At 48.4% G+C, this 14,915-nt stretch overlaps 1 protein-coding gene across 1 annotated transcript; it reads right to left on the bottom strand.

Annotated features, from left to right (window-relative positions):
- Positions 1 to 785: 785 nt before the first annotated feature.
- Positions 786 to 14,731, bottom strand: LOC135081002 (calphotin). Its single transcript, XM_063975723.1, has 6 exons — positions 14,494 to 14,731; positions 9,616 to 9,878; positions 8,859 to 8,978; positions 6,211 to 8,541; positions 1,438 to 1,509; positions 786 to 1,280 (listed from the first exon to the last, which is right to left on the bottom strand). Exons 1-6 carry the CDS (start codon positions 14,631 to 14,633, stop codon positions 1,135 to 1,137), a joined length of 3,072 nt encoding a protein of 1,023 aa, XP_063831793.1. The 5' UTR covers positions 14,634 to 14,731; the 3' UTR covers positions 786 to 1,134.
- Between the last annotated feature and the right edge of the window lie 184 nt (positions 14,732 to 14,915).

Consider the following 14,915-nt stretch of genomic DNA (forward strand, 5'->3'; position numbering starts at 1 on the left):
AAATATCCACCAAAATCACTACCCCTATCTTTTTATGGCACGCATCACTTGATAAGTACCTCCATGGCACCGTACGTGGGCCCCAGGACCTCCAGTAGGTTAAAGACGACCTTGTCTTAAAAAAACTTCACAGTATAGAATTAATAAAAAATAAAAACATTTTAAATAGTTATCAGACTGCTTCTGTCTGACGGGATTTATTTTGCTCATAAAACATTTTTCTTTTTATAAAAATATTTGAGAAAACATTATCAAACTATCAAAATTGAGCTTCAAATAAATCGATGAAATTGTAGAGCTCCACAGAAAAACTACTAAAATTATTAGAGCTATTCTTATGGCAACATTGAAGCTGTATCGATTCGTTCCGTTTCACGCAGGTACCAGCTACTTCGGAAAATTTATTTACATTTTGCGTTTGTAAAAATTATTGTTTAAAATACATTTAATCTCGTCATCCCTAACTACAACTAAACACTTTTAGTTATAGTAATTCATTTCCATGTATGCGTGTTTGTCTTGTTGGTTGTCCTAATATCAAATAAATAAACAACGAGTCGAATGGGTCTATCACAGAAAACGCGCGCCTCCTTTTCAAAATATCGAGATACCTACTATATTTTCCCTCGTGTCTCAAATTATCTACTAATTAAGCCAAATTAAGCCCATCTAAATTGGATCAGGTTTAAGCGTGAACAGGTAATAGACAGAGTTACCTACTCACCGTTTAGGAGAAAATTGTAAAATTGAGGGAGACTACACTTTTTAAGAAATAAAAATTGTTGTATTTTTATTTTAGTTTATTTTATTACCATTACAATACAAAATAGATATTGGTGTAAATAATAGGTAAAACCGTATATACAAATTACTTGAGAAGTAAATAATTGCAACTTTGAGCCACATCGGCCGGCGACGACACGGCGACCTGTAAAGAGCGTCCCGTCCGCGACCACACCCGAAACTTACCGATCGCAATCGGGCTTAGCCAACGGGGCTCGATCAGAGTGGAGCTAAGCAGCGTAGAAAGCTCTCAACAGTTTAGCTAGTACTTTAGGGTCTACTACGATCAGAAAGACGTGTAAAGAAAGTCGGTCGTGACGTTTGAGTGTCGCTCGTGGAAGCGCGCGGGAGCTAGGCGGCGTTGGACGGCGCAGCGCCGGCGGCGTCCGAGTCGTCGCTTTCGTCTTCGGAGCCGCTCTCCCCCGACTCGTCCGAGTCGTCCTCCTCCGAATCCGAGTACGAGTATGAGTATCCGCCCTCCGCCGCGTCGTAGTCTCCTGTTGTGTGGGGCAACAATCAAAACGATAAGTCTTGGAAGATCACACCGATACCGCCACGGGAATTTAAATAATGTCAGTGATTAGCAATTCTTTCAAGCGTTTTGGCGACGAACTGCGAAAAGCTGTTAATGATAGGCATGGCAGGGAACAGTACCTGAGTAGGAGCCCGCGTCGCCGTCCTCGTCGGGCTGCACCACGCCCTGGCGCCCGTAGCGGTGCGTGCGCGCTGCAACAACACATCGCTGATTTAAATATACAGTCGTGGTCAACTAATTAGGGACAGATAGAATACTAAGCAATACTAAGTGTTCATATCCTATTATTGTGAGCTTCATTCGATATTACTGACTGTTACTTTGTAAACATATTGACTATCAAGTACTCTATTTATAGAATACAATAACAACAAAAAAAAACTTACTAACTTAATAAAAAATCTTAATCAAATCACATGAATCGGTAATTATGGTACAGACGGTCTGGCCACCTAATTAGGGACGCTTAAGTTTTTCCTTCTAAATTAAAAAAAATAAAAAGTAATAACTTTTATTCTGTTCATTTGTAATTTCGGCGTCAATTTGAAAAGTGATATTCTTATCTTGCGAGTTAAAAACTCATCAAATTATTATTATTATTATTTTTTTTTTATGCATAACAAGGCAGGTATTTGACCACAATCGCACCTGATGTTAAGTGGGATGCAGTCTAGGATGGTACATATCTGCCCTGTAAGTGCTTATTCACTCTCGCCTTGAAGAGGCCCGGATTATAGTTTTCGGGAAAGACAGCAGCAGGCAACGAATTCCAGTCCCTAGCTGTTCGCATTATAAAAGAGTCATCGAAACGCTTAGTGCGAGCTGGTGGAATGTCAACAATATAGGGATGGTACGCTAACCTGCGTCTGGTTCCCCGATGATGGAAGGGGGCTGGTGGAATTAATTCGTGTAATTCTTTCGCACATTCTCCGAAGTGTAGCCTGTAGAAAACCGATAGGGATGCTACCTTACGGCGATGGTCAAGTTCCTGGAGCGCCGCTTCAACAAGGGTAGGGCTGTCGATAAGTCTTCTGGCACGCCTTTCCACCGAATCCAAAGTAGCCAAATGTTTCTTGGCAGAGCCGTCCCAGAGGTGGCAGCAGTATTCCATGCAAGGTCGGATCTGTGCTTTATAAAGCTGCAGCCTTTGCTTCTTGGAGAAGTACTGCCTTGCCCTCGAGAGGATACCAAGTTTTTTGGCAGCAGTTTTCGCTATGGATTCGATGTACTCGCCAAAGTTCAGCTTGCTGGACATTTCAATGCCCAAGAGTTGCAGTCGCTCGGTGATTTTGACAGGCACACCTCGGAATGTTGGAGCCATAAGAAATGGACTTCGTTTTGCGGAGAACAGACACGCCTGTGTTTTTGACGCGTTAAATTGGACCAGGTTGGCATCGCCCCAATCAGAGACATCCTGAAGGGCCAAATTTAAGCGTTCAATTAAGGACTCACGACAAGACTCGACCTCACGCCTGTTGGCTTTTGCGTTGGATATATAATTGGCTGTCACTGTCGTGTCATCTGCGTACCCAAAGGTGCCGGGTTTGAGCAGATCGTTGATATGCAGTAGAAAAAGAGTTGCAGACAGCACCGAACCCTGAGGGACGCCAGCGTCAATAGGTTGTTGACTAGAAGTGTAGCCCTCAAGGACTACTCTTATTGATCGTCCCTCAAGAAAATCGGAGATCCATTTGCACAAGCCAACAGGGATTCCAAAAGATGGAAGCTTGTTTAATAGGCTGCCGTGCCAGACTCTGTCAAACGCCTTTGATACGTCCAGTGAAACGGCAAGGGCTTCACCATGTTTCTCAATGGCCTCGCTCCATAAGTGTGTGGCATACACGAGAAGATCACCTGTAGAACGACTATACCGAAACCCATACTGACGGTCGCTGAGTAGGTCATTTTCTTCAAGGTATGACAGGATTCGGCCATTGAGGACACGTTCCATTATCTTGCAGAGTATAGACGTAACAGAGATGGGTCTGTAATTAGTTGGGTCAGCACGACTGCCCTTTTTAGGTAAGGGCTGTACGTTTGCAAGCTTCCATGATTTAGGGACTAGTCCAGTCTCAAGTGAGAGTCGATACAGGCGTGTCAGAATAGGAGACAACTCCGGCGCACAGTTACGCAGGACAATTGCCGGAATTCCGTCGGGTCCACTGGCTTTATTTACGTCAAGAGAACGCAAGACATTTAAAACCTCTCTCTGCCGTATGCGGACCTCACGCATGGTGAAGGAGGCAGGGGATAATGAGGGTGGCGTTTTGCCTGCGACGTCAAGACGTGAGTTATCAGCGAACAGGGTGGCAAAAAGGTTCGCCTTTTCTTCAGCAGAGTGAGCCAGTGAGCCATCGGGTTTCAGCAGTGGTGGCAGGCTGGGGCGACAGAAGTTTGATTGGATGGCCTTGGCAAGGCAAGGGACCAAAACGCTTTGGACCCGGCTGGGTAAGAAGCAAGTTTGGTGCCAATGCGTCCAATATGATCATAGCGAGCCCTGCGTAACGCCTTTTTGCAAGACTTGGAGGCTTGGTTGTAGGCTTTCTTCAGATTGCGAGTGTCCGGTGAGTCGCGCGTTCGAGCATCGGCCCATGCCAGAAACGCTGACTGCTTACACGCTTCAGCATGACGGCAATCAGCATCGAACCAAGGGCGAGCTTTGCTACCTGAGGCGACGTCTGAGTAAGGAATGAAGAATTCCATACCCAGGCGTATAACTTCAGTTATGGCATCGGCGCAACTCGTTGGGTCTCGAGAAGAAAAGCATGCCGGCTTCCAAGGGAAAGATGCGAAAAACTGACGCATCTCGTCCCAATCTGCTGACTTGTATCGCCATACTCGTCTTATTCCACAAGGGCCACGATCGGATGGGGAGTATGTCGATACAGTTTTCACCAGGCAGTGGTCAGAAGTTCCAAGAGGAGCAGTAACCAGGATGGAATATCTGTCTGGATCAGATGTCAGCAGAAGGTCAAGGCAGTTAGCTGTGTGAGTGTCGACGTCTGGGACCCTGGTTGCACAGTCTATCAATTGGGAGAGATCCAGCGTCAGAGCGAGTTTACGTGCCTCTCTCCCAGCGTGGTCGGTCACCTGGTATGGAAAGAGCCATTCCTGATGGTGTGCATTGAAGCCTTATCAGCTGATTGGCTGAGGTAGTCGAACAGCCGGGTTGTCTCAAGGTCTCCGCTGTGCGAACGGTAGACACAGGCATAGAGTATTTTCTCTAGGCCTGTGTCCACCAAAACCCAAATTACAGAGAATCCAGGAACCTCCAGGCATTTGAGACGCTTGATGCAAATGTCATCGCGAGCATAGATGCAGACTCCTGCCCGGGCATGGAATTTGTGTTCTAATGTGTACCCAGGGTAGAGCAAGTACGCTGCGTCAGCTGGACATTTGATCTGCGTCTCAGTGAGGAACAGCAGCTGCGGTTTCTCAGTCTCAAGGTGGTGGTGGACTGCAGAGAGATTGGAGTGCAGTCCTCGTATGTTGGTGAGGTGCACTTTGAGTGGGAGGACGTGCAACCGCTGTTTAACTTCTTTCCTTTTTTTGTGTATCATTTTGAGAGTGAATAAGTGGAGGGAGTATGGCAGTTGAGCGAGGCGTTTTCATGTATGCCTGGAGAGGCAGACAGGGATAGCAGACCGCTTAGAGCCTGACCTGGAGACCGCGGGGACGCCCGAACCCCCCCAGGGATGGCCACCTGGTCCTCCCGTCCGGTCGCCAACCGGCAAGGTGGAGCATCCTGGGATTTTTCGCTAGGTGGCGGGGCAGCCTTTCACGTGTGGCTGGCAAGCTACTTGGGCCCCCAACTTCCTGCGGTCAGCCAGCGGTGCACTGTGCTTCGGATCCCGCTAGCCTCCAGAATCAGGCGCCCGATGCGACTACCCCGTTTAACTCAGAACGGCAATGTCACGATCCACGCAACTGCTCAGACCCATACTCCCGAACGGCTTCCCCAAAACACGCTCCGGAACACGGTGTAATAACACCGTTTGGCGGTGCGGCTTAGTCTGGGGGGTGGTGACCAGCCTCGGCCGACGCCTACCACCGGAAATTGGCTACTCATTTGGCACCACCCAGGGGTCACTTGTGGGGTCTCAAGGGTAAACCCACGGAAGCTAGTAGCATTAACCCCCAGCGAGTAGTATTAAAGGTAATGGGCTGAAAGAAAAGCAACAATGCGCTAAGTTATAATCAATCTTTATCAGTGTGGATGGCCATACCGGTAAATTGCAGATCATCTGAAATGTTCCAAAAACATGAATCTACGATGCAGTGGCTTATTTCAAAATCATGAAACCACAGAAAGTAGGTATGCCTAGAAGGAAGACAAAGCCTCGTGAAGATTTTTTTTTCGGACTGGAGAGACGGTCTTGTGTTTTAGTCATATAACGTCCCTAATTAGTTGACCACGACTGTATACATGACGCCTAAATAGAAACGCGCAAGATATACGTGCATATTCCAGGAAGAGTCTGGTCTGTTTTGTTTCAGAATATTATTTATACGAACACAAAATGACTGAACCTAATAAGTCGATATCTTTTTGGAGACGATAGCAACAGAATTCATATTACAGGCACGCATTGGCAGAGCCGCGTACCGGTTCAACGTTCACTCACATAGCAGATGAGATAACATTGCAAAACGCTACACAAGCACAGCTTAGTGCAGTAACTGCTGGAAAAACTGTCTGTGTCAACCTTTTGTTGGCAATCTCTTAACGTCCTATGTCCCCTAGATGGGGCAGAGGGCGTCCACACAGTCCTCCATCGCGTTCGGTCTTGCGATTCGCGTTTTATCTCGCTCCAAGTCTTGCCGATTTTCTTCCCTTTTTTTTCTTTGTTGGCAATAAATGAGCTTTTACTTTACGTAGGGTCTGCACTCACTGGACACGCTGAGGTCGGCGGTGACGTGGGTGGGGTGGCCGCAGCGGGGGCAGGGCGGCGCGGCGGGCGGGGGGGCTAGTGTGCACTCACTGGACACGCTGAGGTCGGCGGTGACGTGGGTGGGGTGGCCGCAGCGGGGGCAGGGCGGCGCGGCGGGCGGGGGGGCTAGTGTGCACTCACTGGACACGCTGAGGTCGGCGGTGACGTGGGTGGGGTGGCCGCAGCGGGGGCAGGGCGGCGCGGCGGGCGGGGGGGCTAGTGTGCACTCACTGGACACGCTGAGGTCGGCGGTGACGTGGGTGGGGTGGCCGCAGCGGGGGCAGGGCGGCGCGGCGGGCGGGGGGGCTAGTGTGCACTCACTGGACACGCTGAGGTCGGCGGTGACGTGGGTGGGGTGGCCGCAGCGGGGGCAGGGCGGCGCGGCGGGCGGGGGGGCTAGTGTGCACTCACTGGACACGCTGAGGTCGGCGGTGACGTGGGTGGGGTGGCCGCAGCGGGGGCAGGGCGGCGCGGCGGGCGGGGGGGCTAGTGTGCACTCACTGGACACGCTGAGGTCGGCGGTGACGTGGGTGGGGTGGCCGCAGCGGGGGCAGGGCGGCGCGGCGGGCGGGGGGGCTAGTGTGCACTCACTGGACACGCTGAGGTCGGCGGTGACGTGGGTGGGGTGGCCGCAGCGGGGGCAGGGCGGCGCGGCGGGCGGGGGGGCTAGTGTGCACTCACTGGACACGCTGAGGTCGGCGGTGACGTGGGTGGGGTGGCCGCAGCGGGGGCAGGGCGGCGCGGCGGGCGGGGGGGCTAGTGTGCACTCACTGGACACGCTGAGGTCGGCGGTGACGTGGGTGGGGTGGCCGCAGCGGGGGCAGGGCGGCGCGGCGGGCGGGGGGGCTAGTGTGCACTCACTGGACACGCTGAGGTCGGCGGTGACGTGGGTGGGGTGGCCGCAGCGGGGGCAGGGCGGCGCGGCGGGCGGGGGGGCTAGTGTGCACTCACTGGACACGCTGAGGTCGGCGGTGACGTGGGTGGGGTGGCCGCAGCGGGGGCAGGGCGGCGCGGCGGGCGGGGGGGCTAGTGTGCACTCACTGGACACGCTGAGGTCGGCGGTGACGTGGGTGGGGTGGCCGCAGCGGGGGCAGGGCGGCGCGGCGGGCGGGGGGGCTAGTGTGCACTCACTGGACACGCTGAGGTCGGCGGTGACGTGGGTGGGGTGGCCGCAGCGGGGGCAGGGCGGCGCGGCGGGCGGGGGGGCTAGTGTGCACTCACTGGACACGCTGAGGTCGGCGGTGACGTGGGTGGGGTGGCCGCAGCGGGGGCAGGGCGGCGCGGCGGGCGGGGGGGCTAGTGTGCACTCACTGGACACGCTGAGGTCGGCGGTGACGTGGGTGGGGTGGCCGCAGCGGGGGCAGGGCGGCGCGGCGGGCGGGGGGGCTAGTGTGCACTCACTGGACACGCTGAGGTCGGCGGTGACGTGGGTGGGGTGGCCGCAGCGGGGGCAGGGCGGCGCGGCGGGCGGGGGGGCTAGTGTGCACTCACTGGACACGCTGAGGTCGGCGGTGACGTGGGTGGGGTGGCCGCAGCGGGGGCAGGGCGGCGCGGCGGGCGGGGGGGCTAGTGTGCACTCACTGGACACGCTGAGGTCGGCGGTGACGTGGGTGGGGTGGCCGCAGCGGGGGCAGGGCGGCGCGGCGGGCGGGGGGGCTAGTGTGCACTCACTGGACACGCTGAGGTCGGCGGTGACGTGGGTGGGGTGGCCGCAGCGGGGGCAGGGCGGCGCGGCGGGCGGGGGGGCTAGTGTGCACTCACTGGACACGCTGAGGTCGGCGGTGACGTGGGTGGGGTGGCCGCAGCGGGGGCAGGGCGGCGCGGCGGGCGGGGGGGCTAGTGTGCACTCACTGGACACGCTGAGGTCGGCGGTGACGTGGGTGGGGTGGCCGCAGCGGGGGCAGGGCGGCGCGGCGGGCGGGGGGGCTAGTGTGCACTCACTGGACACGCTGAGGTCGGCGGTGACGTGGGTGGGGTGGCCGCAGCGGGGGCAGGGCGGCGCGGCGGGCGGGGGGGCTAGTGTGCACTCACTGGACACGCTGAGGTCGGCGGTGACGTGGGTGGGGTGGCCGCAGCGGGGGCAGGGCGGCGCGGCGGGCGGGGGGGCTAGTGTGCACTCACTGGACACGCTGAGGTCGGCGGTGACGTGGGTGGGGTGGCCGCAGCGGGGGCAGGGCGGCGCGGCGCGGCGGTCGGGCGCGGGCCGCGCCAGCTTGCGCCGCACGTGCTCCTCGCAGAAGCACGTCTTGCAGCGCAGGCACGAGTACTGCCCCAGCCGGTTGCACGATTGGCCTGAAAACAAGAACACATAATATTACAACATAAGACGAAGCATATCATGAACTGCGCCCTCTAAAACAGCCGCGGAGTTCCGTCATCGCCCGAGTGGGGGTGTCGAGAGCATCCCTCGCCAGTGATTTTATTTTATTTTATTTTTATTTATTTATATTAGGGAAACAAACAATTTTCATATACAGACAAATAATCACACAAAAAATAGGACAGAAATCAGCAAAGTTTCCACAGTTAAAATTAATACAGATTGCAGACTAAAAATTAATTGAATGGTGATGATGCTACAATTTGAGAAATATGTAAAAGTAACTCACACTTGTATGTCTCGGACTCCAGCACCTGGCAGGAGGCCTGGTGCTCGAACTGGTCGTCCTCGCACAGGAAGCCCTGGCAGAAGCAGCAGCGGAACACGCGCCCGCCGTGCTCCCACACTCCTGCGCATACAAAATGACCGATGATTATAATGTAAGTAAGATTAATATACAGGATTCTGGATAATGCCACTAGCTTCTGATGCTATCTTTATACTGTGTTTTATGTTGTTTGTTTTACTAAGTCGCGGATATTTAGCATACATTTTAATTTTTTTCAACCGACTTCAAAAAAAGGAGGAGGTTCTCAATTCGACCCGTATGTTTTTTTTTTTTTTCTATGTTTGTTACGCGATAACTCCGCCAATTATGAACCGCTTTGAACAAATCTTTTTTCAGCGTATAGGTAATACCTCAAGGGTGGTCCCATTTAAATTTAATAATAAAAAAAACAACCCCCAAGGGTGGAAAATTGGGGATGAACTTTTTTATACGCAATATCTCCGCCGATTATAAATCAATTTGAACGATTATTTTTTTGTTGAATAGGTATTATTAAAAGGGTGGTTTCATGCGAATTTGAAGAAAATATTTCACCCCCAAGGGTGGAAAATTGGGGAAAATTTATACGCAATATTTTTAATTTTTAGTTTTTTTTTTGTGTTCACGCATTTGAAGTCGGTTTTATTTTTTTAAAAAGTTATGGTCTATTAATTTGTAAAATTCGGTCAACAAGTGTTCTATCAACATCGGCACGCACCTCTCTCGCACTCGAGGCAGACGGCGTCCATGAGCGGGCAGGTGCAGGCGTGCGAGGTGAGGCACTTGCGGCCGTGGCACACCCAGGCCTCGCAGTAGTCGCAGATGGCGCCCACCATGCCCAGCCCGGTGGTGTAGACGCCGGCGTGGCGCACCACGCAGTCGCCCGCCTTCAGCATGCACTTCACCTTGCCGCACGCCGCGCACGCCGGCAGCCGCTGCACCGCGCCGCAGAAGTAGCAGAACGCGCGGCTCTTCTGCTTCCTGGGACACAACAACCTTCGTGCTACAACCTCATAAGCTAATAAGGGCTATCGTTTTTATACTTAACCTTCGGAAGGCAACAGGGGTGACCAGTCACCCCAATAGTTCAAAAAAGTCTTCATACGTTCAGTTGCAGTTGTTGTGTCTTTCTGTCGTTTGGTCTATTCTCTAATTGAGAATGTTACTAGGTATGCAAAATCACTTGAAACCTATGTTACAGTTAAGCTTTTACATTTACAAATACATTAGTTTTTATTTCATTCAAAAATACCCAGTAGTTATGATTTTATAGGCATTCAAAGTTCGCTTAAATATTGAGTCCCGCCGACGGTCACGTGACCCCGTGTGACGTACATTCACAGCGTCCGCTCACTAGAAAACGGATATAAACATACTTAATTTTTTTTTTTTTGTAAATACAAACTTATTATACATATTAACACCCAGACCCATCACAGAAATTAAAATTGAACCAAACCCAAACTTGATGCGATTGTGTCGTTTTATTGCGAATTACCTTCCAGCTCCATCATTAGACCCCGATTACTATTAGAATTAAAATACTCATCAATACAAAACAAACGAGCCCAAACTCGATGCATTTAAGTCGTTTTATTATAGAGTTCCTATGGCCACCTTCCAGCTCCATCATCAGATCAGCTCCATGTCATCATAATATTGCATGGTCATCCAAATCACATGTGTTTGCGAAATTTCAGCTTAATCGGTTGCCTGGAAGTGGGTCTTAATTCAGCTTGCAAGATTCCACCCATACAAATATGAGCCAGTCACTGTAATATGATGTCACGCGCATAAAATGGCGGGCCGGCCGCCGCCCGCACTTTTAAAATTCAATATCTTGGAAACTAATTGACGTATCGAAATAATTCTTTCACGTGTATTTTTTATTTTTAACAGAGAATACAGAAAGCTAAAAAACAAAATTAGTGAACATTCTTCATTGGAGGGAGAGCTATCAGTCGCATGCGTCAACATATCGCGTTAGGTTCATGTTTTTGATATTTTGACACTGCTGGGGTGACTCATCACCCCTGTTGCCTTTTACGTATACTTTATTTTTTTGTGTTGCTAAAGTAAATGGTTGGTTTTGGAGTAAAAATGGCTTTGTTTTCGGATGATCAAATCGATAAATACTTTCATGGACTTGCTGATGTCAATTCCTATGATAAACGCTGCTCAGATGATAATAAGATTTCTAAAATTGAAGACAATAATCTCAGTTCAGTCGGAGGAGGAATACTTTATTTCCAATAGCGAAAATTGTTACGACGATGACGTTCTACTAGCACAATTCAAACAAAATGTGCTACTATGTAAGAACAGACATGTTTGGTCTTCTTGGTTTCATCACCTTGGAGTCAAGCACCTCGACGAAATATAGTAACTCTTGCGAGAGATGCGAGAATTATAGAGCAATTACACATGGCATTCTAAACACTGCAGACCCACGATACCCCTGGCGATACCCCTGGTGGTATCGTGGGTCTCGTTAAAGAACTACACTTCAGACCCACGATACCCCTGGGAGTAAAGTTGGCAAACGAGGACCGGCGCGGGCGCGGCGGGCGGGGTGGGGGGACGCACAGTGCACACGGCTAGTGCAGTGTTGTGGAATACCTCTATGAATTCTAAATTGATTTCATTGAACATGCAATAAAATGTATATCGTTAAAAATAAAATAACAGCAATTCATATCTACATACTCGTATAATGATTACGTAGTATCAGGTAAAGTACCAGGGCAACATAACCATAAAGGAGCTATTTTGTGATCATCTGTGGGCACTGCCGTGCCCCCACCAAGTCGAGCAAAAAAGCGGCACGGCCGTACCATCCTTTTCTCGAAGCAATTCAGGCCATTTTCGACCCCCTGTAACTTCGTTGTGGATTAAACTAGAAGACTGAATTTTCAGTAACCATGCAGGCATTGTAAAGACACGGTATATTTCAAATTTCATTCAATTTGAACCAGTAGTTTAAGAATTATAACGGGTCAAAGTTTCTTAATTTTGTCACTCACTGACTCACTGACTGACTCATCGATCATCAAAATTCTAAGGCACTTCTAGCAGACCTTGAAGCTTCAAATTTGGAATATAGGTAGTGTTTGGTGTATGAATCAAGGAAAAACTAAAATATTTGGGGGCACGGTAGTGCAACCGCCAAGTCGAGTAAATTTTTTCAATTTCGGTCCAGTTTTCTAGATACATAACTGCTGTCTACAAAATACAAAAAGAAATGAGATCCCATCAAAAACAATACTTGTCAAAAAAACCGAGTCTCGCAACTCAGTTGTTCTACGGTAAAAAGTTGTGAGATCCATGTAATACCAAGTCCAGGCCAGGAAATCTTTAACGTTTTACATAAATATATTGACTTGGCCATCGCATGAAAACACGTGTAAATTAAATTATTTAGTGCGATGGCCAAGTCAATAATTTATGTAAAACGTTAAAGATTTCCTGGCCTGGACTTGGTATTACATGGATCTCACAACTTTTTACCGTAGAACAACTGAGTTGCGAGACTCGGTTTTTTTGACAAGTATTGTTTTTGATGGGATATTTATTTCTCGGGTCAACCAAGAAGAATTTGATAATAGCTCCCATAAGGTTATGTTACCCTGGTACCTTTTATTTACCGTAGTAAATTCCTTTTTTCCCCACTGCTCAACTAGACTGCTCAACTGCGCAACTGTTCAACTGGTTATATTTCCCATACAAACTGCTCTACAGGAGAAGTTTTGTAATGTTAAAAAAAACTTTATTTTCACTTCATAAAATTAAAATATAGCGTAAAATTAATATTGTGTGAATAAATATAAATTATTGATAATATCAGTCTCTTTTTTTTCCCAAGGGCAAACTACTCATTTAAATCATTGTCACACACAACGTGGTAGATGAAATTATCTTTTTATCACATCAAATAACATAGATTAAAGTATCAGAACAAAAATAAATAATTAAAGTCAAAAAGTTATTTTATAAGTGCTATTAATTAATTTTATTCGTAGTATTAGGTATGAATTGTTGTTATTTTATTTTTAACGATATACATTTTATTGCATGTTCAATGAAATCAATTTAGAATTCATAGAGGTATTCCACAACACTGCACTAGCCGTGTGCACTGTGCGTCCCCCCACCCCGCCCGCCGCGCCCGCGCCGGTCCTCGTTTGCCAACTTTACTCCCAGGGGTATCGTGGGTCTGAAGTGTAGTTCTTTAACGAGACCCACGATACCACCAGGGGTATCGCCAGGGGTATCGTGGGTCTGCAGTGCATTCTAAATATGAACTAGGGACCTCCTGAGAGTGCACCTTCAGCAAAGTTATAGAAGCAGGCAAGGTGAATGCTGTGTCAAAGAAAACTGAACAAAAATGTTATGACATTTCGTATAAAATGTCTACTACCCTCATGCCCTGAAAATCGAAAAGATATTTGCTTTAACTGTGCTTTATGTTAAAAATTAATTTATTAAAAATATGCAAACTGTTATATGAAAGCATTTTTAGTTTTATAATGAAACAAAGTAATAGATCTAATCATTAATAAGTTTGATTTTTCATTACAAAGCTATTTTATTTCAAATTATATTTGTGGGGTGACTGGTCACCCCTGTTGCCTTTTACGTATACAAAAAAAGTGTTGCCTGCCGAAGGTTAACAGTTGGCACCCCTGGCGATTGACAGGACCTTACTCTACAGTGGCGCCATCTTGATGAGTGCAAATGCGATAGTCCTCCTACCACTTTAGCGCTCACCAGTTGGTGCCACTGTCTTCGCTACTAGCAAGTGACAGGACCTTACTCTACAGTGGCGCTAACTGGTGAGCGCTAAAACGATAGCCCTCATTGATAAAGGACAGTTGCTAGTTACGTTTTTCACTAAAAAAACTCATAAAACTCATTTATGCAAGTAGGCTTTTAAAAATCACTTTTACACATCCCAGTATTAACCCTACCTGTCCAATGAGAAAAATAAATGCGCCAGTGCTGAGAAGAAGCAAAAAGAAACTCAGTCACTACTTTAAGGTCAAACTGTTCTAACAAAATATTAACATATTATGCTCATACCGAAGTCGTGAGTATTAATCGATCGACAGCACTTTCTATGAACAATCATAATCAATTGTATCAATTAGGGATTAGATCAACTTGTTTGGGCATCCGGTAATCATAATCATTTATTTGAAATTAACATAGTTTAAAAATGTTAGGCACAGACAGTGAGAACGATACATGTTTTAAAATCGGTATAGCTCATATTACATTCAAGCATTGTTATTTACCTACACTAACATTGAAATAAAAAAGAAAGAAGATTACAGGTGCATAATTATTCTGATTAACTGTCCACAATAACTACAAACAAAAATTCTATATTCTGCCACAATGCACACAGCCTGTGTACCTACAACACTTCATGGATGTTCATTTATGTAGGGAAAAGGACAAAATAAAAAGATCTCAAATAACCTCTGGAAGGTTATATTAATCTTATTCATTCTTTCATTAAAAGCCCTACTTTTGTTATGAATACAAGTGAAGCAGAGAATAACCGTGAGTCGCGTGGTATTTAGCGAGCGCTTACTTCTGGCACTTGTCGCACTCCATGGGCAGGTTGCAGGGGTGCTGCGCCAGGTCCACCACACCGCGCGCATTGCGGATCTCCTTCTGCCGCAGCTTCTGCTTCTCCGCCTTCTTGCGCTGCCCAGTCTTCTTCTTAGGCATTGTTTTGTAATTAACTAAAAGAATTCAACTAAAATTGCCACATTCACAGTCACCACAAGACGACATCAAGCTAAGAAATGTCAAAGATGTCAAAATCCGCTGACTTTGACAGCTCGACTGACAGAATCTGTGGACAGAATGCTACAAAATGCTATAGTTCCAAAATACTGGACTGTCCTGTCGATGACATTGACAGTGGGGCGCCACCGTCAATACCGGATCGCTGGTTCAGATTTTTGCCATGTTGGAAACCATATAGTTGAACGATGGTAGCGCCCCCCT

This window comes from Ostrinia nubilalis, chromosome 19 (assembly GCF_963855985.1).
Source record: "Ostrinia nubilalis chromosome 19, ilOstNubi1.1, whole genome shotgun sequence".
Classification (NCBI taxonomy): Eukaryota; Metazoa; Arthropoda; class Insecta; order Lepidoptera; family Crambidae; genus Ostrinia; species Ostrinia nubilalis.

Bases quoted from the DNA above. Each gene is read 5' to 3' on its own strand.
- LOC135081002 (XM_063975723.1), bottom strand. From the start codon at position 14,633: ATGCCTAAGAAGAAGACTGGGCAGCGCAAGAAGGCGGAGAAGCAGAAG. The intron at 8,542-8,858 runs GTGAGTTACTTT...TCTTGTTTTCAG, and splicing joins GGAGTCCGAGACATACAAGT to GCCAATCGTGCAACCGGCTG. The intron at 1,510-6,210 runs GTGAGTGCAGAC...GTGTTGTTGCAG, and splicing joins CGCCGACCTCAGCGTGTCCA to CGCGCACGCACCGCTACGGG.